A 27693-nucleotide genomic window follows, 5' to 3' on the forward strand; every position below is an offset into this window, starting at 1 on the left:
ATTTGCTCTAAAAAACTGGTTTGCCCAATATACTAAGGCATATTTCAATTTGAATAAACTTGCAAGTTGTACCGTGGTTAATTATTGCATCAATATAATGTTCGAATGTGATAGTAGTAATATTTTTAAATAAAATTTATTATAATATATGTTATGATTATATTTTACTTGTATTTCAAAAGGTTAAAATTAATAAGATATTTATATACTCTAATTTTGAATTCATCGATCTTAATAAATTATTAATTCATAAAAATGGAAGAAAATGATACAAATGAAATAAAAATATAAAATAAAATTGGAACATATATAAAGTAAAGTGTGACTATTAAATCTGAAATTGGAACATAAATAAAATTATAAAAATATTGAATCTGAATCTGAAATTGGAACATAAAAAAAATTATGTCGGAATAGTCCGCATAAACATTATAAAAATATTAATAATTAAAAATTTATTAAATCTGAATCTGAAATTAGAACATAAATAAAATTTAAGAAGTAATTGTTGTAAACGTGACTATTATCTCTCGCTGACATGAAAAATATAAAAATATAAAAATACTAATATATAGTAAAAACATAAAAAAATAAAATAAAAACATATGGAAAAAGAAAATATGCGCATAAATGCGCATTTTTAAATCATATTTTTTTTTCTTAATGCGTAATACTCCGCATTACTTCTTAAAAATTATATCTGAATTGGTTACTTCTTAAAAAATTAAAGCTTCAAATACATAGTGCATTACTTCTTAAAAATTAAATCTTCAAATACGTATAATGCGCATTAGCTTTGGAAGATATAGTGCACATTAAACCGGCGTCATTATGCGCATTAATGCAAAAAATTCAAATACATATCAAGGTACCTAGTCAACCAATTAGTTCTCAAAAGCCTAGACAATCTAATCAACCACACACATACTCAAAGCACTGACAGCGATAATCTCCCTATATTTTTTCACGCGTGTGTTGCCCCAAGTAATACTAGGAGCACCAGAAATCATACGCTCGATGACCATACATGCGAAAGGACCACATGAACTGTAATCCTTCTAGCTAAACTGATCATCTGGTCCAGGGATATAGAGTACCAATGGATGCGTCTTCCTTTCCCATCCAAAAACGTTGGACGTCCAATGGTCGGCTGCTACCAAAACTCTACCAAACAAGCTCAACAATGGTTGGATTTGAGCTCCGCGTAGTGCTTTTGTTTTTTCATCCAAACCATAAAATAACGGGTCGTGTAGCTCGGCTTCCCAACGTCCAGGGCATATTCTAACAACCACATAATGTCCAGTTATCCAACATGGAACAACAATCTACATAGATTATTTTTAACCAAAAAAAATTAGGAGACCCTTTTGAAAAACAAAATTTGAATTGAGAAAATAATACTATATAACTAAAATACCTGAGTTGCACTCATCCAATTTTGTGATGTGGACGATCCATTCTCTCCTTTAATCATGTCTAATGCAGATTGTGGCACTTTCCAATCATGAAATGACTCGTATGCCCCGGATATAGCATGGTTTAACCTTGTACTACCGAAGCAGGCACCCCAATATTGCTCACAAACTCACTGTTCAAAAACCAAATTTGAATTGAAAAAACAAATTTCATTAAATATGCAAATGGAATTTCCATTCACACAACTTAGAATACAGGCGCATATAGAAAAATAATATAAAAGTACTTACATATAAATCAAAAGAGGATATCACCGTGTTTTCGGATGTAACAAATGCAAGAATTTTGACACGGCGTATCAACTTGGATTGGCAGCTCAATATGAACAAATCCATAACCTACAAAATACGGTATAGTTTATAAATTTAAATAATTAATTAACAATTGAAACAAATATTTAAATCAACTTACATCCTGAGGCAGGCAGTAATCAAGCTGCATTATCTTCTTCAAATAATTCTTGCTTAGCTTATGGTTACTATCCATCATCGTTACCCGCGAATCGTCTCCATTAAGGAAAGACTTCCAATTTTGTAGCCCCGATTCTGAAACAAGAACAGGTTCTCCTGATGTAGCATATGGGGACTTCAATTGTTGAGATGGAAATCTTTGTCGTGTACTTCTTCAAGGCACTACCGGCGTCTGAACTTGTTGGGAGGTTTCTCCAAAACTAGACAGCTCCTATTGAAAGACCAAAACAATGGAAAAAAAGCACTAAAAGAATTAATTGAATTGTAAATTAATATTAAAATCACACCTCTCCTATAAAATCCAAATAAGCTCTCATTTGATCGATCGGATTAGAGAAACGAGGCAATTGGGCACCAGTGCCCAAAAAAGAGGTGCTCCCAAATTCAAACTGAGAGAACTGTGGAACAAATGGAGATTGTGCCACAATATCATCACGAGGAAGATCGCCTCCCTTGGCACCCTCATCGCGTATATCATCACATTGTCTAGCCTCGGGTGCCGGTGTAGGGAGAGGGCCAGGGGAACGTACATCCCTAGCTTCAACGCTCCTACAACTAAATATACCCTTCAAATATCCTCCAAAAATCTCGTCATTGTCCTCTTGATCCGTGCATCTATAGCATCACTATGCCTTTTCATCCTCTCATCATTTGCCGCATCCATCCTCCTCACAACGGCCTCTATATAGGCAGGGTCTACAAGCCGGTTAGCTTGATCACCGCTACTAGATAATGAAGAGTTAGTAGGCGGTCTATCACGCTTTTCCCTAGCTCGTCGACGAGAACCCTCTTCATGGGACGATGAACTCCGCGTCCGTCTATCTATCCCCCTCATGGGCAATTCATGCTCGAGAATAGGTATATCATGTAGAGCCAATTCGGGCTCTTCTTCTTGCTCTTCATAATGAATGTCATGTCCAGACCTTGATGGTAAATCCTGATTCTGAGCCTGGTCGTACTGTGGGCCCATATACATACCAATGGTAGATAAGTAGTACATGGTGGTCAGTTCAAACTTGTCGAGGACCAAATGCAATATTTCTTGCTCCTAAAAATAATTAAAATATAAAGATCAATTCCAAATAAATCATCACAATTGACATGGAATATGCGCAGAACTACACAATTGCTTAAAAATTGCAATTATAGTTTCAACTAAATTTCGCAATTTCATAAGAAACAGACGGAAATTTGGGGGGAATCAAATAATGGCCAAATTATATTGGAGGAACTTGAATAATCAACAAAAAATTATGAGGCATTCAAACCAATACATATATGCGCTCAAGTATTTCACAAATTGACTTTCAACAAAACCAATACTTTCCAACCTTATAGCAACAAAATGCGTAAATTCCACCAAATAATGAAATGCGCACTTTGCATTTCAAAAAGTATAAATGCGGATTTTATGTCATTTCCAATTTGAATTATGCAAATTCCAACATTTCCACTAGCATTTCACATAAATTCTAATATTATTCGAAAATAGGAAAAAAGGAATTTTGGGCTTCTTTTTAAAAAAAACCAATTAATAAATCAATTTAATATATACAATATTTGAACAAATAAATTAGAGACAAAAAAAAATTACCTCTTTCTCGAAAAAGAATGTAAATCGCTCGTACGCGGCCTACTGCGAAACTTCCACTTCAAACATCTTGGGTGCGCATACTCAGCAACTAAATTACCGGCCACATTACCTAAGTCGGGCATGATCTCAAGGGACCACACATGCAACGCCCAAACATGTCCATAGAATTTATACTAGCTTCTACTCATGCAGTTTGTAGCATATTGACACAACACATTATAACTATATGCCCCCCACGGGAATCGGTTAAATGCATCAAGATCATCCACTAATGCCCAAACCCAATTCTCAACGGTTTTATCAGTCTCATAACCTACAAGCATTCCATATAGGACTATGATGTACGCAACCCTCAAGTATAAACTCTCATCCGGATCATCAATTTTAAAATTGTCGAAAAGATCAATGAGAAATGACACTTTCACATGAGATTGACCGCAAGTGAATTTCCTAAACACTTCCACTCTACCCACATCATGATTACGTGACATATCAAAATTAAAATAACCAAATTGAAGCCCGGTCACTAGAGCATAATTCATAAAAAATGTAGACCATTACCGTTTGACTTTATTTGGCGAGACAATACATGATGCACGGCCATCGCGCATTTAGAACCGGGATTCCAATCCAACAAATGTCCAAAACATCCACCTATAAATCTATTTAACAATGGTTCATCACCTTTTTCCTTTAGTATTTTCTTCACCTTTCTTAGATACTTTAATTTATAATAAGTGCCCACGTCCGATGATACATTAATAGTGCTCGGTCTCAACAGTGTAGAAGCACCCTGTTACAAGATTCAAACAATTCAATGACAAAATTAAAAAATTGTAATTAAATTATATGCGATTTAGAATTAAACAATCCTACTTTCAAAATTACTCTTCTATGCGCGATTTCAAAAATGCCCAAATAAAATGCGCAAGAAATATAACCTACTTTCAAACAAACAATTAAACCAAACAATGCGCAAACAAGCTCAATGCGCAAATAAATTCAATCACATATTTTCAAAATTATTCTTTAATGCGCAAATTAAAAAAATGAAAAATATACAACAATTGGTGGGGAGATTTTATCCAAAAGCTTCACGAGAATAAATGGGGTTTGTAAATTAATTTTCCTGAAAAAAATGTTTCGGCCATATATAAAATTTCCCAAATTTTTAAATGCAGAAATTAAACCAAATATAGAACAACACTCCTACCTCTCCCGGTGCGTCCATCATCTCCGGCCCGGATTCGATTGGGAAACGGCTTGACGAAGTAAGGGAGAAAATTTCAGTGAAATTTCGAAAACAATGAAATGGGTGGATTTTGCTCTAATTAACGCATAATTGTGAAAAATGCATATAGATACAAATTTCCAAATCTATATATTATATAAAGAACCAGTTTAACATCATCCAATTTACCGCCATTTTTTTAACAGAATCTTCTTAATATTTAACGGCAGTTTAAAGATAATTGATTGTCAGCTTTCACGGTACCCACTATTTTTTTATTCTCTCTCACACGATTCTCTCCCCCTCTCTCACACACGGTTATCTCACAACAACTTTATCTCTCTCTTTCAGATACTCTCGGTTATCTCACAATATATATTTGTTGTATTTCTCTCTGCACGTATATAGATATATCATCTCCAAAATCAGATTTTTCTTCATCTTCTTTTATGATTCAGCTTCTATTTCTCTATATCTTTCCATAAAGCTTTAGAATACTGTGATTTGCTATCGGATTCAGGACTGCGGGAAACCAGTCTATTTAGGTGAAATTTTATTTTGTTGCGTATTATTTAATATTTTTCTGCATCTGCATTCTTATTTTATTTCTCCCCTTTTTTTTCGGAATAGCCAATACCTACTACATTTTGGATCTTACACGCTATTGACACAAAATTTCAGATCTAATTTTTACTGAGGACATTCAACCAGATCCAAGAAGAACAAAATATAGGTTTTCTTTGTGTGTGTATTTACAATTGTTGATTTTCTAAATTTAAACTAACATTGATCTACTTTTTGTTTTTGTTTTTCTACGGTAATAAATTATTTGAGGTTTTAACATCTACTAGGAAATTAATAGATATATAGAGCATGCTTTTCCTTCATCATAGAGTTGAAAAAAAAAATTAGATTTTTCAGTAAGTTTTCCTTTAGATCTATTCTCATTTACATTATTTGGCCTTTTTCTTCACAGATGAAGATGAAGGGAGGAAAATCTAAGGCCAAGCGGTGGACAAAAAGTTATATATATATATATATTTTTTTCTTCCTTTTTTCTTATATGCATATAATTTTTTTTCAATCACAACCGATTTTAAAATATTTTAATGTATAACCGATTGTGGATTTTGTTGTCTACTTTCGTAATTCAATTACTTTGGTTGATCATAGTTTACAATTATTTTTACAGATCTATTTGCTGACCTTGCTGAAGATGTTGATGATGCTTCTTTGTGCTTCACTTGAATTGAATATTTCAGATAATTTTGGTGTCAAATGCTTCTTCTTTCTTATTAATGTTTACTAGCATGAAGGACACGAAGTTGAAGAAAGAGGGAATGAGAAAATTTTCTATATATTTTTCAATTTTTAAATCTTTGCAAGAGGGAATGAGAAAATTTTCTATATATTTTTCAATTTTTAAATCTTTGCCAGTTTACAAGTTGGACGCGTGGAAAATTATTGATATTTTTTTGTATCTCTAATGAGAAATCTATATCTATTTATTATATGAAAACACAATTTATGGCATTTTAGCAAATAAAACAACATATCAAGGGTAAATACATTAAAAGCTGCGCAGCCCAACAACATATAAAACGGCAGAGTCAAACCACAACCCCACTAAATATAATGGGGTGTTAGAAAAAATCGTAGCCTTTACTTCAATATATATAGAATTTGAATATATCCGCATTTAAATATTTCATCAACATCTCATTGAATATCAAATCCGATTAATTATTGATTCATTTTTTTTACGCAGACTCATTTACAATCTTAATGTTAATTGATATAGTACAATAATTATTTAAATGTTAGTTATATAAAAAAATAAATTGAATATTGTAATATGTATCAATAATTGATTTATATATATAAAAAAAATGTCAGATTGTATTATTGCTATAGTAATTCTAATTTTTTCTTTATAATTTATTTTTGGTAATATGATATTTATTAAATTTAATATTATTTTCATTGGGTTGACAATATTCATTATTTTACACTACTTCAAATAAAGTAATATTTGAATAATAAAATATATGTTTTTCTTATTAATTAATTTAAGTCATAAATAATAATTTTTTGGCACTACATAATTTAAAATTTTAAATAATTACTCTCTCCGTTCATAAAATTTTTGCCACATCCTGAACGGCACGAATAAAATGTGAGTGAATTTGTGATGGAATAATATACACCCTATTATTATAAATAAAAGTGATAAATTTTTTATGAATGGATCAAAAAAAATTATCATCGCAATATTTTCGTATAAAAAATGCTTTGACCCGTGCGATGCACGGGTGGACGTATTAGTAATATATAAAGAAGGAGTTTTCTCCCCTCCTCCAGGATTTACGTTTTTGTATTCGAATTTTTATTGAGTAACTGATGTCGATTATTTTATTTCATTTTTAAAATATACTTGTATTTTTTTATATTTTAATTCTATTTAATATTTATATTTATTCATTTAATTATGTCTCTTAATTCGATAATCGCCGTGCATCGCACGGGAGGGCGTACTAGTTCAAAATAAAGTACTAACTTTCAGACTTAATAAAGACAACTACACCAACCTTCACCGAAAACAATAAATTCGGTCAACAATTATTTTTTTGATAAAATTCGGTCAACAATTATTAAGAGAATCAAACTGACACAAAGATATTACACATATATTTAGGTGAGTCAAACATGTACTTTTATTAATAACAAAATAAAATGGTCATGGAATGTAGCAATTACAAAAGTGGATATTGGTTGAATATACATTGAAAGAGTTGGGTAGTTTTATATATTGTCACATATGAATATATGATCAGTTTTACATGAAATCATGTAGGTTATAGTACCTCTGTCCTGCGAAACTTGATCAATATTCTTTTTCGGATTGTCCCATGTAACTTGATCACTTTTTTTATATGGTTTAGAGGCCAAAGAGCCGATTACGAATTGGCATCGAGCTAACGAAAGAACTTCTGACGGATAGACTCAAGTGCGGAACAACCAGGCGAAACCATTTCATCTTATTCCTCTTCACCATCCAAGCCAACGATAGTTGATTTTCGATCTCTCCCAACTCTCGAAGTCAGACCAGTTGGAGCCGAACCGAGACAATGAATGGCTAATCTCAACCTTTTTTGTTTAATCTGAACATCTAGACGGAGAAAAAATGGACCAGCAAATGAGTGTATCCGGGCCTAGATTCGATCCAAATTATGTTCCATCTGTATATTCCGATAGAGCATATCGATATCGAGATCCCGGGATGGCATCAAAAGTCCTTCGTTCCTCTTGGCGATGGGTTGAGACCAACAAAAGTTTTTTCTTTATTCACATTTTCACCTTTTATCTACCAAAACACTAAATACTAGCTCCTTAAAATTCATGCCGATAAAAAGTGATTGAACTTCGCGGGACGGAATGAGTAAAATATTTCAAAAATTAAGTTCACAAAATACTTACATGAGATTGATTTTATGTATGAGATCTGATTACGGGTTAACCCAATTCACTTTTTCGATCCGCATGGACTCCGTATATAAAAGTACTTTACATAAATAATGACAATGTTATGGTGCAATGGTGAAGGTGCGCTAGGTTGCACCCAAGAGATTATAGGTTCAAATCCGGTTGGCAGCACGTGGGCGCATTTGAATTTTTGGCCTTTATATGAACTGTTTTTTCGACGTAATTTCTCAGCATTATAAATTGCAGATTACATGAATATCATTTTTTTGTACATTACAAATTTTCGATTGAAATATTAGTTGCAATTATAACAATACTTATCTATTTATAATTAATACACTCTTTCCGTTCGTGTACTCAGTTTGCCATTATCGTCTGTCTACAATAAATATACTCAGTCTATTTTTGATAAGTTTTTCAATCACAATAAATATACTTAGAGCATCTGCAGCACTAGGTTTGGCGAGCCGAACCGAGCCAGCACGCAGCGTATGTGTTGCGCTGGGGACGTGGGGCTGCTCGTGCTGGGCACTTCCTAGCGTGTCGGGTGCGGTAGGTGTTGGTTTATGAATTTAGAGATTTTGGGTTCGATTTCTAGTTGAAGTGTTTTTATTTATTTACTTACTTTTTATAATTTTGACCAAAAACTTATGATACTTTTCATAAAATCAAATAGGACTTTTCTTAAAGATAAATAAGACTTTTTTATTCATAAATGATACTTTACTTAAATGTAAATAAGACTTTTCATAAAATTAAATAATACTTTTATTTAGAGCAAAAAAAACTTTAAAACATTTTACTCGTAAATAAAATTTTTCTTAAACGTTAATAAGATATTCATAAAATCAAAAAATATTGGCTTCTTATTCGTTAATGAGAATTTATTTAAATATAAATAAAATAAGACTTTTCTTCATAGCAAATAAGACTTTAAGACTTTTTATTCGTAAATGATACTTTGGTTGTACATGTTAAACTAAATGGCATAACATAATGTTGGGGAAATTTATGTGCATTTTCATATTGATCAAAGCACTTATATATATACACAAGAGTTCTAACTAAACTAGGAAAGCTCTATCTTTCTCTACAAGATATACCGTAGAAAAATGTTATGCTATATACAAATCATGCCTAACTTGTTACAAAGATAATCAACTCTAACTCCATTAAGAGCTTTTAGTGAAGATGCCTTTCAATTTGTCTTCAGTTCTCATATAATATCTAGTAGAAATCAATCCCCATTGAATCTTCTCCCAAACAAAATACAATCAATCTCAAAAATAATTTAATCGGGAATTATTTAAGATTTATTGAAAATTAATTTTGTTACACGAGAGGCCAAAATTCATAAGACAAGACTAATTTTATATGACATTTTTTCCGGACTAAGTATGAGGCCGGCTTCACCTAACCAAACAATATATCATGAAATTAAATGTCGTCCAATCCACTAAACCGAATACCCCCTTAGTCTAGAGGAAGCAGCTTGTATTTGTCACTCTAATTTGATGCAATCAAGAGTGTAAGAAACCATTCTCATCTTTGGTCTCAAGTGAGGCTCCATTTCCGTGCAGCTGAGTGCAATGTGAAACATAGCAAGAATCTGTTTCTTTGGTCGAAGCTGATGCAGAAGAGAGGGGTCTATGATCTCCGACAGCGGTCTCTCCTCGCGAAAGGCCCTCCTCACGAGGCTCTCCTCCTCTTGCAGCCGCCCCGTTAGGATCTCCAGCAGCACCACGCCAAAGGAGTAGACGTCGCATTTCTGAGTGAATACGAGGCGTGGCAGGCCGAATCCGGAGATGTAGGGCTTCAGATCGTGATCGAGGAGGATCTTCGACGTCTTGATGCTGCCGTGGACCTGCTTTCTGCTGCTGCATTCATGGATGTGCATTAGGCCTCTTGCTGCCTCTTGTGCAATTCTCAGCCTTGCTGCCCATGATAATGGAGGCATGCCATTGCCACTCATGCTTCCTGCAAAAAATTTTCCAATCTTGAAATGTTTATGAAGTGCACAATTTGCAACTAAAAGAGAGAGAGAGGTTGGCCTGAGTCTGACCATGCAATGCATTGTGCAAGCTTCCATTCCCAATAAAATCCTCAACGACCAACTTCTCATCGGTGGCATAGTAATAAGCCTTGAGGCTCACAAGGTTGGGATGCCGCCGCACCTTGGCAATCGCCTCGAACTCCTTCAGCCGCCACGACGCCGCCTCGCCCAGCCGCCTCACTGTGGCCGCCACCCCTCCGGGGAGCACAACCTTGTACACTATGCCGCTCCTACTCTTCCCCAAAACATAAGCCGACGCCCTCAACAAATCCTCCAACTCCAAACCAAAGCCTTCATCAACTACCACGAATTTACCCTTTTGCCCCTTGTCTCCCATGCTTGCGTCCATTTTCTCCTCCATCTTCCACCTCCTCTTCACCAACCACACTGACACAAACACCATCCCCATCGCCGCCACTGAAACTCCACAGATAACTGAAACCGTCACCATCCCACTTTTCATCTCCCCATTTTTTGAAGAAATCTCAGGTTTTCGAGGATTGATTGGAATATTCCCAGTTTCCGCCTCTGCACACAACGTGTTGGTCGGAAATCCGCAGAGAAAAGGGTTTCCCGAAAACGCAGTCGGCCCCTGATTCAGCAGCGATCCAACCTGAGGTATTTCTCCGCTGAGGTTATTCCGCCGCAAATCAAGACTAACCGTCATCGGCAGTTTGCCGAAACTCGCCGGAATCTCACCGGAAAATGAATTGCACGATAGATTCAATGTCCCCCTCAAATTCGCCAAATTGATCAGCCCTTGGGGTAGAGAGCCACTGAAATTATTCGACGAGATATCGAGATGAACGAGGCTTTGAAGATTGGCAATCTGGTGCGGCAGAGGTCCACCGAAAGAGTTCCGCGAGAGGTCAAGAAAAGCGAGAGAAGCAAGCGCGCCGATTTCTGATGGAACGTAGCCCGTCAGATTCTTTCCGGAGAGTGAGATGGAGGTGACTCTATTGTGAGCACTGTCGCAGATCATGTTGGGAAAAGCGGTGAATAAATATTCACGAGTGTCCAAATAAATGACACTTGCACAGCGGAACCAGGATAATTCTTTTCCCTCTTGCTGGATTATAAAATGGGATCCAAACCAAGAAAAATATTTGGTGCAAAATATAAGAAAATATGAGACAAGAATTTTTACGTGGAAAACCCAAATTGGGAAAAACCACGAGACCGTAGTCTAGAAATCTTCCACTATGTATATAGTAGGCTTACAAAATTCTCCCTACACAAAATAGGGGAAACACAAAACTCAAGTTTAATAACTTGGAAAACACAAGAGGACTGAGCTACTATTTTAAGAGAGATGAAAAATCCTATGATTTTTCCTCACAATTTTCTTCTCTCAAAAAGCACTCACCAAACTCTCTCTTGTTGCCTCACTTTTCTCTTCACTCTGCACACCTTTCCTTCTGCATAATGAGCTCAATTTATAGGAGATCTGAGCTGATGTTTGTTGAAAAATGAGCAGCAATTGTTGAAGATAACTGCCGCAATTGTTGATGGGAGAAAACGTGGGCTGCAGCTATTTTTTCTCCCCCTCCACTGTCAAAAGTTGATCCTCAATGTCAAAAGGTGTGGGCTTGTGGGGACCATCCACATGAAAGTGGAAAAGCTCAACAATTCTCCCCCTCCACTTGATGTGGGGATTCAACTAGACCTGCTTCACGTTTGCAGATCTCAAACTTATCTCGGGGTAAGGACTTGGTAAACATATCTGCACCATTCTCATCGGTGTGGATCTTCTCGAGCTGCATTAGTTTTCTTTCAAGTACATCTCGAATCCAGTGATATCTCACATCAATATGTTTCGTTCTCGAGTGAAAACTCGAATTCTTACTCAAGTGAATTGCGCTTTGACTGTCACAGTAAAGCACATACTTCTCTTGCTTTAAGCCCAACTCTTGTAGAAACTTCTTCAACCACAACACCTCTTTGCAAGCTTCCGTCACAGCAATGTACTCAGCTTCCGTTGTGGATAATGCCACGCATTTTTGAAGTTTCGATTGCCACGAGATAGCTCCCCCTGCAAGTCTCATCAGGTATCCAGATGTGGATTTCCTGGAATCTATGTCACCAGCCATGTCTGCATCCACATATCCTTCAAGTAGAATATGGTTATCACCAAACTTCAGACAAAGTTTAGAAGTACCTCTCAAGTACCGAAATATCCATTTCATTGCTGTCCAATGCTCTTTTCCTGGGTTTGAGAGAAATCGACTTACCACACCAACTGCATGAGCGACGTCAGGTCTAGTGCATATCATAGCATACATTAGACTCCCCACCGCAGAAGCATATGGAATCTTTTGCAGTTCTTCCTTTTCTGTCTCACTTGTCGGGCATTGTGCTGAGCTTAGCTTCATATGACCCGCAAGTGGAGTGGCGATTGGCTTCGACTTGCTCATTCTAAATCTTTCAAGAACTTTCTCAATATATTGTTCTTGAGATAACCAGAGCTTCTTGCTCTTCCTGTCCCTGAAGATCTTCATTCCAAGGATTTGCTTAGCCGCGCCTAAGTCTTTCATCGCAAAAGACTTGCTTAGCTCTTTCTTCAGCTTATCAATCTTGCTGGCATCATGGCCTACAATTAACATGTCGTCAACGTAGACAGACAATATGATAAAATCACCTCCTGCGAACTTCTTGAAGAAAACACAGTGATCTGAGGTGGTCCTGTTGTAGCCATGGGTTGACATGAAGGACTCAAACTTCATGTACCATAATCTGGGAGCTTGTTTCAGGCCGTACAAGCTCTTCTTCAACCTGCATACAAGGTTCTCTTTTCCTTTGACTTTGAAACCTTCAGGTTGGTCCATGTAGATTTCTTTGTCTAAATCTCCATGCATAAATGCAGTCTTCACATCAAGTTGCTCGATCTCCAGGTCCAAACTGGCAGCAATCGCGAGCACCACTCTGATTGAAGACATCTTCACCACTGGTGAGAAAATCTCTTCAAAATCAACACCCTTTTTCTGACTGAAACCCTTCACAACCAGTCTCGCCTTGTACCTTGGTTGTGAGCTATTCTCCTCAGCCTTTAATCTGTAGACCCACTTGTTTTTCAGCGATCTCTTGCCGGCTGGTAACTTCACTAAGTCATAGGTGTGATTTTCAACTAAGGAGTTCATCTCCTCCTTCATGGCTTCTAACCACTTCTCCTTTTGGTCATGCGCCATGGCTTCTACAAAACTCTGTGGCTCTCCTCCATCAGTGAGCATTACATACTCATGTGGGCTATATCTGGTAGAAGGTTGTCTTTCTCTGGTAGACCTTCTGACTGGAGGGACATCATCTTGTACAGGTGGAGTCTGATCGTCACCTGCTTCATCATCAACCGGATCACCATGCTCCGATTGGGTATCTCCCCCGTAATTCTGGAGTGTCGGTGAAGGAACTGGATCTAAGTTGACAGGAACTTCTGAATTAGATTCAGGCTTTTCCTTCGCATCATCAGGAACTTGATCTTCAAGGAATACAACATCCCTGCTTCTGATGACTTTCCTGTTAACTGGGTCCCATAATCTATAACCAAACTCTTCATGAGCATATCCCAAGAAGATACATGGTTTGGTTTTATCATCAAGCTTGGATCTCTCATCTTTTGGAATGTGAACAAAAGCCCTGCAGCCAAACACTCTCAAGTGTTTGTAAGACACGTCTTTCCCGGACCAAACTCTATCTGGAATGTCACCACCCAGAGGAGTTGATGAAGAAAGGTTGATCAAGTCAACTGCGGTCCTCATAGCTTCACCCCAAAAGGATTTTGGCAGTTTGGAGTGCGACAGCATGCATTTGATTCTCACACAAATTGTTCTGTTCATCCTTTCTGCCACGCCATTATGTTGAGGGGTCTTTGGGACGCTTTTCTCAAGCTTGATACCATGGTTCCTGCAGTGTTGCTCAAACGGGCCTTGGTACTCACTGCCGTTATCTGCACGAACACACTTCAGTTTCCTTCCTGTTTGTCTCTCGACTTTTGCTTGAAAATTCTTAAAGACCTCCAACGTTTGGTCTTTGGTTTTCAAAGCAAAACACCAGACTTTCCTCGAAAAATCGTCAATGAAAGTGACGAAATATAGTGCGCCACCAAGAGTTCTGTCTTTCATGTAGCACAAATCTGTGTGCACCAAATCAAGAGGTTGAGCTCTTCTTGAGGGAGAGAAGCTCTTGAATGCAACTCTGTGTTGTTTTCCGGCCAAACAATCAACACAGGTTTCCAAGTGCATTCCTTTAACCTCAGGGATGAGGCTTCTTCTAGCCAAGTTCTCCAGACCTTTCTGGCTCAGATGCCCTAGCCTCTTATGCCATATCTCAATGGAGGAATTTTTGACGACTGCATTCACCTCTCCATTGGACAACGTTGCATGCATCATGTAGAGAGAATTTTGCTTTCTACCCTTTGCTGCAATTAGAGAGCCTTTGATTAGCTTCCACTTTCCTCCGCCGAAATGGTTGATGTAACCATCATCGTCGAGCTTGCCAGTGGAAATAATATTGAGTCTGATATCAGGAACATGTCGGACATCTTTTAAGATAAGCTTACATCCAGTGTCAGTAAGCAGGACAATGTCTCCTATACCAGCAACTTCTGTCACACCATGATTGGCCATTCTGACTTTGCCAAAGCTGCCACCGGTGTAGGATGCAAACATATCACGATGTGGTGAAATGTGATATGATGCACCCGAATCAACGATCCAGTCTGTTTGTTGGCATGACGAACTCACAAAAGCATCATCGCAAACTACGACAACATCGCCATCAGTTGCAACTGCTGTTGTGTCTTTCTCAGCATTTTCATTATTTCCACGCGCTTGATCTCTTTTCTTCTTTCTGCAGTCTCTCTCATAGTGGTTTGGACCACCGCAATAATGGCATTTGAAGTCTTTTCTGGGTTTAGACTTCCCCCTGGATTTATCTCTCGAGTATTGAGAGCCTTTACTTTTACTTCTCCCTCGATCTCCGTTTTCAGCAATCATCGCCTTTGTCTCAGAAGAACGTTCTTGATCTTTTCTTCTGGATTCTTCATTAAGAAGACAATCTTTGACCATCTGCAAGGTCAGTGCTCCACCTGGAGCCGAGTTGCTGATTGACACTACAAGAGTGTCCCAACTGTCCGGCAACGAACTGAGTAGCAATAAAGCTACGACTTCATCATCAAGAGAAATCTTCATGTTGGTGGATTGGTTGATAAGACCCTGGTATGCATTGAGGTGCTCCGTCATGTTGGCACCCTCCGCATATCGCAAGCGAACGATTTTTCTGATGATGGAAGCTTTGTTTAAAGCATTTTTCCTTTCAAACATAGCTTCCATTTTCTTCCAAAGAACGTCAGCTTTTTCCTCATTAGCAAAATGATGAAAAATACTGTGTTCAATGATGCGCCGGACGTAACCAACTGTTTTCCTGTGCATGATGAGCCATTCATCATCACTCATATCCTTTGGTTTGGCATCATCTCCATGTAAGGGCAAATAGAGATCCTTACAATAGAGAAGATCCAACATGCTTGGCTTCCAAATTGAGTAATTTGATCCGTTCAATTTGAACATACCACCAAGCGACGACGATTCCTCCATTTTTAATCCGCCTCAGAACCAAGGTGGCTCTGATACCACTTGTTGGGAAAAGTGGTGAATAAATATTCACGAGTGTCCAAATAAATGACACTTGCACAGCGGAACCAGGATAATTCTTTTCCCTCTTGCTGGATTACAAAATGGGATCCAAACCAAGAAAAATATTTGGTGCAAAATATAAGAAAATATGAGACAAGAATTTTTACGTGGAAAACCCAAATTGGGAAAAACCACGAGACCGTAGTCTAGAAATCTTCCACTATGTATATAGTAGGCTTACAAAATTCTCCCTACACAAAATAGGGGAAACACAAAACTCAAGTTTAATAACTTGGAAAACACAAGAGGACTGAGCTACTATTTTAAGAGAGATGAAAAATCCTATGATTTTTCCTCACAATTTTCTTCTCTCAAAAAGCACTCACCAAACTCTCTCTTGTTGCCTCACTTTTCTCTTCACTCTGCACACCTTTCCTTCTGCATAATGAGCTCAATTTATAGGAGATCTGAGCTGATGTTTGTTGAAAAATGAGCAGCAATTGTTGAAGATAACTGCCGCAATTGTTGATGGGAGAAAACGTGGACTGCAGCTATTTTTTCTCCCCCTCCACTGTCAAAAGTTGATCCTCAATGTCAAAAGGTGTGGGCTTGTGGGGACCATCCACATGAAAGTGGAAAAGCTCAACAGATGATCCCAGTCCATTTGCATGGAGATGAATCGGAGTAGGACCATGAAACGACGGCGTTTCTGGGGTCTTCCGATATTGCGGCTTTCAGTGCTAGGAGGGCGACTGGGCGAGGGCGTCCGAGTTCAATGAACAAGTGAGAGGAATGCAGAGAGTGAAGCAGCAAATGAATGTTTCAATACTGCACTTGTTCATTTCTTCTTTTCAAAATTCAAACTTTTTTGTGTAATAGTGAAAGATTCAATCTTTTTGATGCATGCGATGGAGAAATGGGATGCTTGTCGAGAAATGTTTCTGCAGATGTGAAGAAGAGAAAGATGTGTGGATTGAAGGAAGTGGGATTTCGATGGATTTTCGAGGCAATACAATATAGATGCTGAATTTGAATTTTTGTTGACCAATCCAAGTAAAAAATCCAACTTAAATTACAAAAAGAAAATGAATTGAATCTAAAAACATCGAGCCAAATCAAGTGATAGTGATAAATCCAACATTTTAGGATAATGACTTTAGATAAAATGATTAAATTAATATTTCATAAATATTCATTTTTTATTCACTCGCTTGCCATTAATAAAAACTCCTATAGATTACATATTTAGGACCAAAAGGTCGAAATTTCGAATTTCACCAACAAATATACTGTACAAAATTTGACAATGGGTTGGTATTGTTGTAATTTATCTTTTCCGTTTTTCATTTTCTTTTCTTTTTTTCTGTTTGTCATCTTTTCTGATTTTATGTACTTCCATCTTGCTAATAAATCTCAGTTAACACTTACCAATCACGTCCATAAACATTTTATTTCTTATCAAAATTATAAATATCCATCAATTTATGAATCAATAAATCTATGCTAAAGGCAGGAGTTAGTTTTATCTGCTGTGGCTCGGTGCACACATGCTGTTGCATGTACTCTAATAAGCATCTTTTGTATCTCTTTTTGCCACTTGTTATTTTCTGATTGGTTGCTTTGTTTTTGCCTCATGCTATGTCTATAAATAGCTGAGTGAACAACTTTTGTACGCAACTTTTTCTGCTGAAGTAAAACTACTCTCTACACAGCTTAATTGTTTTCTTCTTCCTCACGAATCACACATTCAACATGGTATCCAGAGCAAACTAGATCTCTGATCCATGGGCAAAATACGACATACTCCGTGGAACATTTTGGCTGAAGAAGAGGCTGGTGACGATGAAGAGATGGCTCGCAAGGATGCATTGCACAACAAATCTGAAGGCAGTCGGCGTATGGAGCGAATCAATCCACAAATTCTAGATCCAAAGCAAATCGAGGAGATTTTGCAACTCCACAACGCCGATCATCCAGGAATGCAGTTGGTTGCAGCACAATTGACAGGTAACAATTTTCTTAACTGGAGTAGATCTGTCAAGCGTGCTTTAGGAGCTAAGAGTAAACTGGAAATTCTCGATGGTACCTTACCTGAACCAGATTTTAGCTCTTCATACTATAAGGCGTGGGTTAAAGCTGACTATATGGTCTCTTCATGGATAATAAATTCGATTTCTAAAGAGTTGGTAAATGCCTTTGTTCATATTGAAAATTCGAAGAAATTGTGGGATGCTATAAGCCAACGATTTGGTAGAAGTAATGGCCCTAAGATCTATAGGCTGCAAAGAGAAATCAGTGGTTATATGCAAGGTAATCAGAGTGTCCTTGTCTATTTTAATAACCTTACTGCTTTATGGGATGAATTGGATATGTTGCTACCACCGCTGTCGTGTGTTTGTGGCACACGTGAGGCAGGCATCAATAGAGAAGAGAATCAGCGTTTGATGCAGTTTTTACTGGGGTTGAACGATGCATTTGAAAGCGCACGGAGTCAGATATTATTTCTCGATCCTCTACCTACTGTAAACAGAGCATATTCTATGGTACTTCAGATAGAGGATCAGAAGATCACTGTGGAAAGTTTTGGAGAAGCTCATGCGATGCAGGCTATGACTGTGGGAAAGCAAGGAGTTGGGAAAGGAAGAGATACTTCTAGTTTTGGTAAACAACAGCAATTGTATAAAGGGAGAATGAGTAAAGAGGAGAGGCAGAAACTTTACTGTGCACATTGTGAACGCCATGGGCATGAAGAGAGTGAGTGTTTCAAACTGCATGGATTTCCAGATTGGTACAAACGATTGAAGGAAGGAAAAGGGAAATCTAAGGCTAACTATGCTGAAGTGAAATCAGAAGGAGAAACAGGGCCTCATGGAAGGTCGGTTAATGATAATGATGGATCACTTGTAAAGTTGATCCAATCTGAAATTAGCAAATGCGTGGGGAGCATGGTGAACCAAACAAGCAGCACTCCTACACAGAAAAGTAATGTTAACATGGTGCAAGGAGGTTTAGAGTTTGAGGGACACTATGCTTTTAGTGTGCTCTCTGGAAACTCACACAATACATGGATCCTTGATTCAGGAGCTAGTGCACATATTTGCTGTAATTCTAAGCTGCTCAGTGCTATGCATCGATTGGAAAAGTGTCAGGAGATTCATCTTCCAGATGGAAGTGTGAAACAAGTTACACATATGGGTGAGGCTCAAGTATCTAGCGAGTTAATCCTCACACAAGTGTTGTATGCACCGAGCTTTACACATAATCTGATCTCAGTAGCACAGTTGACAAAAAAGGATGATGTTAGGTGTCTTTTCTTGAAGACACACTGTGTTATTCAGCGGCAAAATTCAGATCATATATTGGCTCTGGCTAAGATACACAGAAATCTTTACATGCTAGATGGATTACAGGCTAACTCTGCACTAGCTGTACACCAGACACCAAAGAAAGATCTCATAAGATGGCATGTGGAGCTGGGACATCCATCTATTGGTGTTATGGAAAAGATGCCCATAATGGCAAACTTGCTGCATGAAGCAGATCTTACAAAGCTAAAAAATTGTGAGGTATGTGTTAAATCCAAACAAACTCGAGCTCCCTTTCCTATATTATATAGAAGGTCTACTGAATTGTTTGAGATTATTCATGCTGATGTTTGGGGCCCATATAATGAAGAAAATATGTGCAATACAAGGTTTATGTTAACTTTGGTAGAAGACCACAGTAGACTTACTTGGATATATCTACTCAGTTCTAAGAGCATGGTTTGTTCCACACTTCGTAAGCACATTCTTATGATTAAAACACAGTTTGGTGTCATAATAAAGAATCTTAGAAGTGATAATGGAACAGAATTTATTAACAGAGAAATGTCAAATATGCTGGCTGAGTTTGGTATACATCATCAGAAGTCTTGTGTATATTCACCTCAACAAAATGGGATTGTAGAGCGCAAGCATAGGAGTCTTTTGCAGATTGCTAGAGCTCTTATGATTGAAAGTTGTCTGCCTTCTAGTTTCTGGCCATTCTCTCTCTTGACTGCTACTTGGCTTATCAATAGAATACCAAGTAAGGTGATTAACTGGAAAACACCATTTTCCATTATGTTTAAGCAGGAAGCTGATATCACTTCGCTCCAGCCCTTTGGATGCTTGGCTTATGCATTGGATTTGTCTCCAGGAAGGAAGAAATTTGATAGTCGTGGTTTAAAGTGCATATTCCTTGGATATGCTATGAATAATAAGGGGTATCTGCTCTATGATTTGGTGAGTGAAAAGGTGATTGTTTGGAGAGATGTGAAATTTTTCTCATCTACTTATCCTTATGCTTCCACTACTGCTTTACCATCCACTGAAACTGCCTCTACTCTCTTACCACCACTATCCATTGGTGATTCTCCATACACTCCATCCTCCTCTATATTCTCAGATATTTCTACTTCTTTATTACCTTCCATACCTACTCTCACTGAACCACATATACAACCCACTGGTGATCAACTTGATCCAGTTGCTTCTCCTGATAATTCCCTTGATGATGAGATATCTTCTACACCCATACCTGCGTTACCTGTTAGGTGTAGCACTCGTGCTAGAAAACAGCCATCCTGGATGCAGGATTATGTAGGAGTCCTCACTACTCCTGACACTTCTATGCCATCATCAAGTGACTCTTACACCCCAACCACTTTTCCATATATTACCTCACCTAATCTGACTCCACAATATACAGCCTTTCTTGTTAATATTCATAATATAAGAGAACCATCTTCCTACACTGAGGCTAGTCAATCGGCAGAATGGATGGGAGCAATGCAAAATGAGCTTGATGCACTTGAAAGTAACCATACTTGGGAGCTTACTGCCCTACCTCAGGGTAAGAAAGCCATTGGATCGAAATGGGTATATAAAGTGAAGCTCAATGCTGATGGAACAATTGAAAGATACAAAGCACGGTTGGTAGCTAAAGGATACAATCAACAATATGGCATTGACTACACAGAGGTATTCTCTCCTGTGGCTAAGTTAGTATCTGTACGCTTTGTTATTGCTATGGCCACTAGTGCAGCTTGGCACATACATCAGGTTGATGTTAATAACGCCTTCCTTCATGGGTTCTTACATGATGATATATATATGCAGCCACCACAGGGATATTCGAAGGCTCAGCCTGGCCAAGTTTGCAAATTAGTCAAGAGCTTATATGGGCTAAAACAAGCTTCCCGTGAGTGGAATGCCGAATTTTGCAAGCACCTTTTCCAGTTTGGCTTTGCTCAATCATACTCTGATCATTGTCTCTTCTTTAAGGGTACAGGCGATAGTTTTATCTGTCTCCTCGTATATGTCGATGATGTTTTAATTGTCGGGCCTAATCTTGAATTGATTACAGAACTCAAGGCTTTTCTACATTCGATGTTTACCATCAAGGATCTGGGAGATGCCAAATATTTTCTTAGGCATGGAGATTGCGCGTGGGGACTCCGGGACTTGTCTCAACCAACGCAAATATATCTTGGATCTTATTGAGTCAGCTGGACTCATGGGATGTCGGTCAGTAGCTACTCCTCTTCCACTTAATTGCCGCTTATATCTCAATGATTCTCCGGCTTACTCTGAGCCTGAGGCCTATCGTCGTCTTGTTGGGCGATTGTTGTATCTGAATTTGACACGACCAGATATTACTTACGTTGTTCAACAGCTCAGTCAATTTGTGGCTACGCCATCGGAGTTTCATTGGAACGCAGCTATCCATGTTCTCAAATATCTGAAAGGGTGCCCCTCGCTTGGCCTTTTTTATCCGGCTGCTACTCCACTTACTCTTACTGCTTTCAGTGATGCAGATTGGGGAACGTGCCCAGATACTCGCCGCTGTCTCACTGGCTATTGCATTCTCCTTGGAGATTCTTTGATCTCTTGGCGCTGCAAGAAACAGGCGACAGTCTCTGTTTCTTCCGCCGAAGCTGAATACCGTGCTCTTAGCACGACTGTGCGGGAGATGCTATGGCTTTCTCGCCTTTGTTCTGATTTTCAGGTTACACTACCGCTTCCGTTGCCGCTATACTGTGATAACCAGGCAGCGATTCATATCACAAAGAACCAGGTCTTCCACGAGCGGACGAAGCACTTGGACATTGATTGTCACCTTGTGCGTGATCAGTACAAATCCGGCTTTCTTGTTCCTCTCCATCTCCCTACTGATCTCCAACCAGCTGATCTCTTCACTAAGAGTCTTGGAGGACCTCGTTTCCGACGCTTGCTGTCCAAGCTTGGCCTGGTTGATTTACACCATGGCCAGCTTGAGGGGGGGTAAAGGCAGGAGTTAGTTTTATCTGCTGTGGCTCGGTGCACACATGCTGTTGCATGTACTCTAATAAGCATCTTTTGTATCTCTTTTTGCCACTTGTTATTTTCTGATTGGTTGCTTTGTTTTTGCCTCATGCTATGTCTATAAATAGCTGAGTGAACAACTTTTGTACGCAACTTTTTCTGCTGAAGTAAAACTACTCTCTACACAGCTTAATTGTTTTCTTCTTCCTCACGAATCACACATTCAACATATGCAGTCATATTGTGACCCCCACAATTTAGTTTAATAGAGAAAATTTTAATTTATTTTTTAAAGTAAAAATAAGATTTAATTATTTTATTATATTCTCTACATTGTAGTTATTTTTTTATAATTTTTTTACATATTTTATTTTACATCTTTTATTTTTAATAAAAATAAAAAAATTACAAAATAATTATAAAAAATAACTGTAGAGAATTCAATAAAATAACTAAATCTTACGAATATACATGTTGGCTATAGAAAAATGTGTTGATTTTTGAGACAAGTGCAATGTCAGAAGATTATTGCAGCCAAACTCACATGCTCAATATCCTCTGAATCAGAGAATCAATTCCCACTCGCAGGGGTGTTTTGGTAAATCCACTCAGCTAAATATTCAAATTTCAGACGAAGTGACAAACATCTGAGAGCAATAAATCAAAAAACAAGAAGAAAATGATAAAAACAGAAGCGGAAAATTCCAATTCTGCCCTCATAGTGGAACACACAGCACATACCCTTTTATTACATCTCAAACATAGGAAAGACTTTTCAAAAAAGAATATGCAAAAGAGACAATACAAAATGCACCTTCACACAAGTGCTATGGTGGTCCATCAACATTACATTCTGTCTCTTCTCCTCATTGGCTGAGGGTATCCGAGATGCAACAAGCAGCAGTCAGCATACATCGCATCACGAGACCTTTCGCCTCAAATATTAATCACTCTACCACTAGGCCAACACACACACGTGAGAAAGTAGTGTTAGTGTACATGAAACTCATATATTAACCAGGACTGCAGTTATGGAGCTGAAGAGTAGCTTCTAAGTTCTAACTCAGTCGAAAAGTCCTTTCTATTGCGTCCGAGCAGGAGTCTCAAAGTCGAGGCCTCGCCCCTCCTTTACCAAGAAGGTGCAAAGCGTCATAGTGACCGTATCCATGATAAAGAACTCTAATGGGATTGTCTTTTCCGTATTCTTGCCCGTACTCGGCTATAGATATCAAGCCACCAGAATCTTCATCGCGCATGTATACAGTGATTGGCATCCTGGGATTTACGTGTCTATTAGATCTCGTACCACATTTTCATCTCGACTACCTCGAGCTTTTGACATTCACAGGAAATTCTCAACGGAAACAGAGTAAGATTCATCAATTTTGAAACTTGGTTAAGATGAGAGCACGAGGCTTGGTTAAGTCGACTTACTGGAGAACATGAGAAGCCATTAATAATTCGGGTTCACCTCCCCACACGTGAGGCTTCCTTATTTGTGAGATGTATTTATCAAAATCGCCTTCTATGAACCTGAAAAGTTATATCGCAGATGCTATATTATAGAGTATAAGCTAAAAGAAAGGTAGAAAAATAGCGAAGAGAATAAATGGATAGATATATGTGCAAATTGATGCAGATAAAAAGCTCGAGTCACTGTTATTTACTATGATTTCGGGGGTAGGTAAAAGAGCAAATTTATGCAACATTAGAAAGCACAATAGAGTACAACCGTTGCTGTTCATGACACTAACTCATAGATGATAATATTGGTTAATATTATCGGATCGCCAGAGTTTTCATTTGTATCAAGAATTTTATGTAATAAAAACTTCCTAAAAGCAAATTCCTTTGCATCAGGGGAAATTATGAGCTAATTATATACCAAAAGTGGGGAAAAAAATAACTACAAATAAGGAGTTACAAAGAGGTTAGCTTGAAATGTGAAAAACAATAAAATTTCAGCAAACTAACCATTCTGTTTCTTCTCGTCTCTTGATAAACTCATCGGCCACCTAATAAAATGGGCAGACTCATTGTCAAGGGGCTACTCTTGAAATATTGTGAAGAAACTGAGAAGGTTTTGAAAGGTTTAGTTCGACCTCTTCGTAAAGTTTCTTGAACTCAAGTTAAAACAGAAGTTGCAACTTACTCTAGCCCGTAGCTCATCAGCTAGTTCCCTTTGGGCATCCTCGTTTGGTGCTGGATTTCCAAGTCGTATGCAAGCTCCATGAGCAACAGAACGGAACAAGCATCTCCCGTCTCCAGGTATACCTATGCAGTGGAGCAGTTATGCAAATCGCATGTACTTAACAAAAACGAAACACATCACCACCACTGTGAGGTATTACAAATGTCAAAAGGCATTGTGATCCTGAAATCAAATTTCATTCACAGAAATGCCTGAAGAAACACATACCAATCACACAGTAGTCAGCCAGGACTTTCTTGTTATTTGAATTGCTGGAGGAAGAATTTCCTCTCGTTTCATTTCCCTCGGGTGACTCAGCATACGAAGGTTGAGCGGTCGAAAAACAAACCATTAGTCCAATAAGAAAGCCGGCTGATACACCGCGCTGCCTAAAAGAAAAAGGTCCTACGCTACATTTAACTTTGGAAGCCCGGTTTCGTCTGCCCATCAAAAGTCTCAAATTTGTATCCTCGTATCCAACATTGACATGAACCTTCCCATAACGTCTAGGACCAACGAGACCTTTAAATGTGAGCGAATGGCATCCAAAAGAGTCGCCCTTAAATGCTTGAAAGCTATTAGACTTTGCATTGGTGGTGAAATAATTTAGTCTGCCATGTTTGTTGAAGGTGCAGCAACAGCACGATGAGTGTTGGAACGCATCAGAAACACGGACAATCGTCTGTCTCCGCACGTTCCCGATTAAGCAGACTACGTTCTTGGCGCATGTGCTGATGGGAGTAGAAACAGCCATCTTGCTTTAGACAATAATACAGTGAAAAGGACCTTGCAGAGATGGTACTTTGATCAGACACCACTAATATATACATAAAATCTAAACATGAAAATTTCACAAACCATTCAAAAAAAAATGGAGCTAAAACTGGGGTCCTGAATTCATATCATCATTCTTAGATGTGATTTATCTGTGCCAGATTATCTATAAAGGGAAAAACACACATATAGTCCCACATTATTTAAAAAGAAAATAAATAAAAAAACTGAATGTTTCTATAAGGGTTAATGCCGTGAAAAACCATGAACTTTTGTGCGATTTCAAAACTTTCCATGAAATAATTTTTTTATCCAATTTTCTATGAACTTAAGGGGTGTAACAATTTTTCCACGATTTTTACCTCCGGTGACTGTCCGGTCTTAGGTGGCGCCTACGTGGCATTATCGAGCTGACATGGCCCCTACGTGGCAATACCGAGCTGACATGGCGCCTACGTGGCTCTGCTCTGCTCTGCTCTGGCCGAGAGCAGCTCTGCTCTGGCTCCGCCGCGCCAGTCACCTCCGTCCCTCGTTCTTCTTCTTTCCCAAACATCCATCGCCGCCATTGACTTCTTCTCCCTCAAAAAATCTTCTTCTTCCCCAGATCTCGCGCCGCCGACCTCACACCACCCCTCTTTTTCCCCCTTTTGTTGACGATGAACAGGACCCAGAGCAATTTTCGGTTGATTCCGAATCTGGAAAATAAAAAAACATAAAACCCAAATCCCGATCTGGAAATTGGAAACTCAAACAGGAAATCTCAATCGACCACCTCCACCGCCGCCGTCCACCGCAGACCTCGCATCATTCCAGAAATTCTTCTTCTCTCCGGACCTCCACCACCGTCGTCCACCACACCAGATCCCCAAACATCCATCGCCGCCATCGACTTCTTCTCCCTCAAAAAATCTTCTTCTTCCCCAGATCTCGCGTCGCCCTCCCCCACACCACACCAGATCCGCCGCCCTCCCCCACCACCTCGCAGATCCGCCGCCCCCCTCCGCAGTACCAGGTGGTTGGAAGAGCTCTGCCCACGGAGACGGAAAACCTTCTTTCTGGCGAGCTCGACCACTAACACACACACGCAGAGAAAGAGAGAGAGAGAGAGAGTTTTGGGCTCAAAACGGCGTCGTTTTGATTCACCGCCGGTGACACCGTGTCACTTTTCAGGCCACTTAAAAATGCCATGTCAGCACTCAATTTGGGGATTTTTGAAAATCGTGGAAAAATTGTTCAACCCCTTAAGTTCATGGAAAATTGGATAAAAAAAATAGTTCATGGAAAGTTTTGAAATCGCACCAAAGTTCATGGTTTTTCACGGCATTAACCCTTTCTATAATTAGGTTAAATGCCTATTAAAAAAACACGAACTTTTAATTCTCCGGAATTCTGTCTAGATTAGAATTCCGACCACATGTAATCCTATGTGGAAGTCGGGAATTGATTACATGGTAATTCAGAAGTCATATGTTCCTTTAAATCTGCACGCCAAACTGATCTGTTCGCCAGAATTGATCCCACATAATTAAATTCCGACTTCCATGTAATATTAAGTGTGGATGAAATTCTAATTTAGGCTGAATTCCCCAAAATTGATAGTTCATGGATTTTTTAATAAGATTATAGTGTTGGTTACAAACTGGAATTTGTTATACTTTGTGTATTTATAGACAATTAACCCTAATTAAAACAGAAACAAAGTGACTAAAAGGATCAGTTTTACCAAATTTATATGGAATGCCAAAACTTCCAAATAATGCAGAAGAACTTTTCACACATCACACACGGTCACAGAGCACATAAATATGAAGAAAGTATCATACTAACAAGGGATTAAACACAAAAATTACAGGGGTTGAAAAATAATTTCCAGGAGCCAAAACCCAAAAGCATTGATCAAATTAAACATGCAACGCATGTATTAAAAATAAATTGAATTACATAGAATTACCTACTTGAATTGGAAAATTATAAATTTTGCAAGTTTAACAGAAATCAATAATAAAATAAGCTGAAATACGAATAAAAGACATCAATATCGAGCAGGAAAGCAGAATTAAATTCAACTGAAAGCAATAGGTAAATGAAGCAACTACAGAATAAAAGTAAAGAATAAAATAGCCATGAAAGTAAAGTAGATACCAATGAATCTTTGAGGATTTTGAAGAAGAAATGTGGGATTAATCTGAAAATGAATATGGTTTTTGCTTTCCTTTTGATTATTTTGTTAAAGGTTGAAACTTCAAAACCTCTCTGAAGCCTACAGTCTACTGTCTAGATGAAGCTTCAAAGCTCCATAACGACGTCGTTGCCTATTTGGGCAGGTCGATCTCGCGGCCCAAAAAAGGCATCCATGAATTGGATGGAGGTGTACATAGGCCCAAATATTTTCAAAAAGAAATTACGATCACGCTAGTATTAGTTTATTCTGTCTCTGTTACATTCTAATAGACTCGTTTTTTTTGGAA

The 27693-nt window shown here is 38.2% G+C and overlaps 3 protein-coding genes and 2 long non-coding RNA genes across 10 annotated transcripts; 2 read left to right on the forward strand and 3 right to left on the reverse strand.

Annotated features, from left to right (window-relative positions):
- Window positions 1-827: 827 nt before the first annotated feature.
- Window positions 828-4876, reverse strand: LOC130988873 (uncharacterized). 2 transcript variants are annotated; one of them, XR_009090226.1, is made up of 6 exons: window positions 4754-4876; window positions 2234-4333; window positions 1888-2157; window positions 1707-1814; window positions 1418-1588; window positions 828-1325 (listed from the first exon to the last, which is right to left on the reverse strand). It is a non-coding gene; the product is annotated as an uncharacterized LOC130988873 (long non-coding RNA). The 2 variants fall into 2 exon arrangements; XR_009090225.1 differs by having other exon boundaries at window positions 1888-4333.
- A 163-nt stretch (window positions 4877-5039) lies between these two features.
- Window positions 5040-5997, forward strand: LOC130988874 (uncharacterized). The gene is made up of 3 exons (XR_009090227.1): window positions 5040-5316; window positions 5453-5504; window positions 5748-5997. It is a non-coding gene; the product is annotated as an uncharacterized LOC130988874 (long non-coding RNA).
- Window positions 5998-9544: 3547 nt separating this feature from the next.
- LOC130988870 (probable inactive leucine-rich repeat receptor-like protein kinase At1g66830) lies at window positions 9545-11680 on the reverse strand. Its single transcript, XM_057912835.1, has 2 exons — window positions 10317-11680; window positions 9545-10231 (listed from the first exon to the last, which is right to left on the reverse strand). Exons 1-2 carry the CDS (start codon window positions 11287-11289, stop codon window positions 9756-9758), a joined length of 1449 nt encoding a protein of 482 aa, XP_057768818.1. The 5' UTR covers window positions 11290-11680; the 3' UTR covers window positions 9545-9755.
- A 9792-nt stretch (window positions 11681-21472) lies between these two features.
- On the forward strand, window positions 21473-22243 carry LOC130990536 (secreted RxLR effector protein 161-like). The gene has a single exon (XM_057914763.1). The coding sequence runs from the start codon at window positions 21473-21475 to the stop codon at window positions 22241-22243; it is 771 nt and encodes a 256-aa protein (XP_057770746.1).
- A 697-nt stretch (window positions 22244-22940) lies between these two features.
- LOC130988871 (OVARIAN TUMOR DOMAIN-containing deubiquitinating enzyme 4-like) lies at window positions 22941-27576 on the reverse strand. Of its 5 annotated transcripts, XM_057912836.1 has the most exons (7): window positions 25998-27509; window positions 25588-25920; window positions 24680-25182; window positions 24413-24534; window positions 24235-24275; window positions 23695-23793; window positions 22941-23535 (listed from the first exon to the last, which is right to left on the reverse strand). In XM_057912836.1, the coding sequence occupies exons 2-7, from the start codon at window positions 25776-25778 to the stop codon at window positions 23364-23366; spliced, it is 1128 nt and encodes a 375-aa protein (XP_057768819.1). In that variant the 5' UTR covers window positions 25779-25920; window positions 25998-27509; the 3' UTR covers window positions 22941-23363. The 5 variants fall into 5 exon arrangements, 4 of the variants coding, with proteins under 4 accessions (XP_057768819.1, XP_057768821.1, XP_057768822.1 ...); XM_057912838.1 differs by lacking the exon at window positions 25588-25920 and having other exon boundaries at window positions 24680-25237; window positions 27368-27576; XM_057912839.1 differs by having other exon boundaries at window positions 24680-25237; window positions 25588-27335.
- Window positions 27577-27693: the final 117 nt, after the last annotated feature.

This window comes from Salvia miltiorrhiza, chromosome 6 (assembly GCF_028751815.1).
Source record: "Salvia miltiorrhiza cultivar Shanhuang (shh) chromosome 6, IMPLAD_Smil_shh, whole genome shotgun sequence".
Taxonomy (NCBI): Eukaryota; Viridiplantae; Streptophyta; class Magnoliopsida; order Lamiales; family Lamiaceae; genus Salvia; species Salvia miltiorrhiza.

Excerpts from the sequence above, each read along its gene's own strand:
- LOC130988870 (XM_057912835.1), bottom strand. The coding sequence starts at position 11,289 with ATGATCTGCGACAGTGCTCACAATAGAGTCACCTCCATCTCACTCTCC. Across the intron at positions 10,232-10,316 it reads CTTGCACAATGCATTGCATG|GAAGCATGAGTGGCAATGGC; the intron begins GTCAGACTCAGG and ends AATTTTTTGCAG.
- LOC130990536 (XM_057914763.1), top strand. The coding sequence starts at position 21,473 with ATGGGATGTCGGTCAGTAGCTACTCCTCTTCCACTTAATTGCCGCTTA.
- LOC130988871 (XM_057912836.1), bottom strand. The coding sequence starts at position 25,778 with ATGTTTGGGAAAGAAGAAGAACGAGGGACGGAGGTGACTGGCGCGGCG. Across the intron at positions 24,535-24,679 it reads GGCTGACTACTGTGTGATTG|GTATACCTGGAGACGGGAGA; the intron begins GTATGTGTTTCT and ends TCCACTGCATAG. Across the intron at positions 24,276-24,412 it reads CTGATGAGCTACGGGCTAGA|GTGGCCGATGAGTTTATCAA; the intron begins GTAAGTTGCAAC and ends CCATTTTATTAG.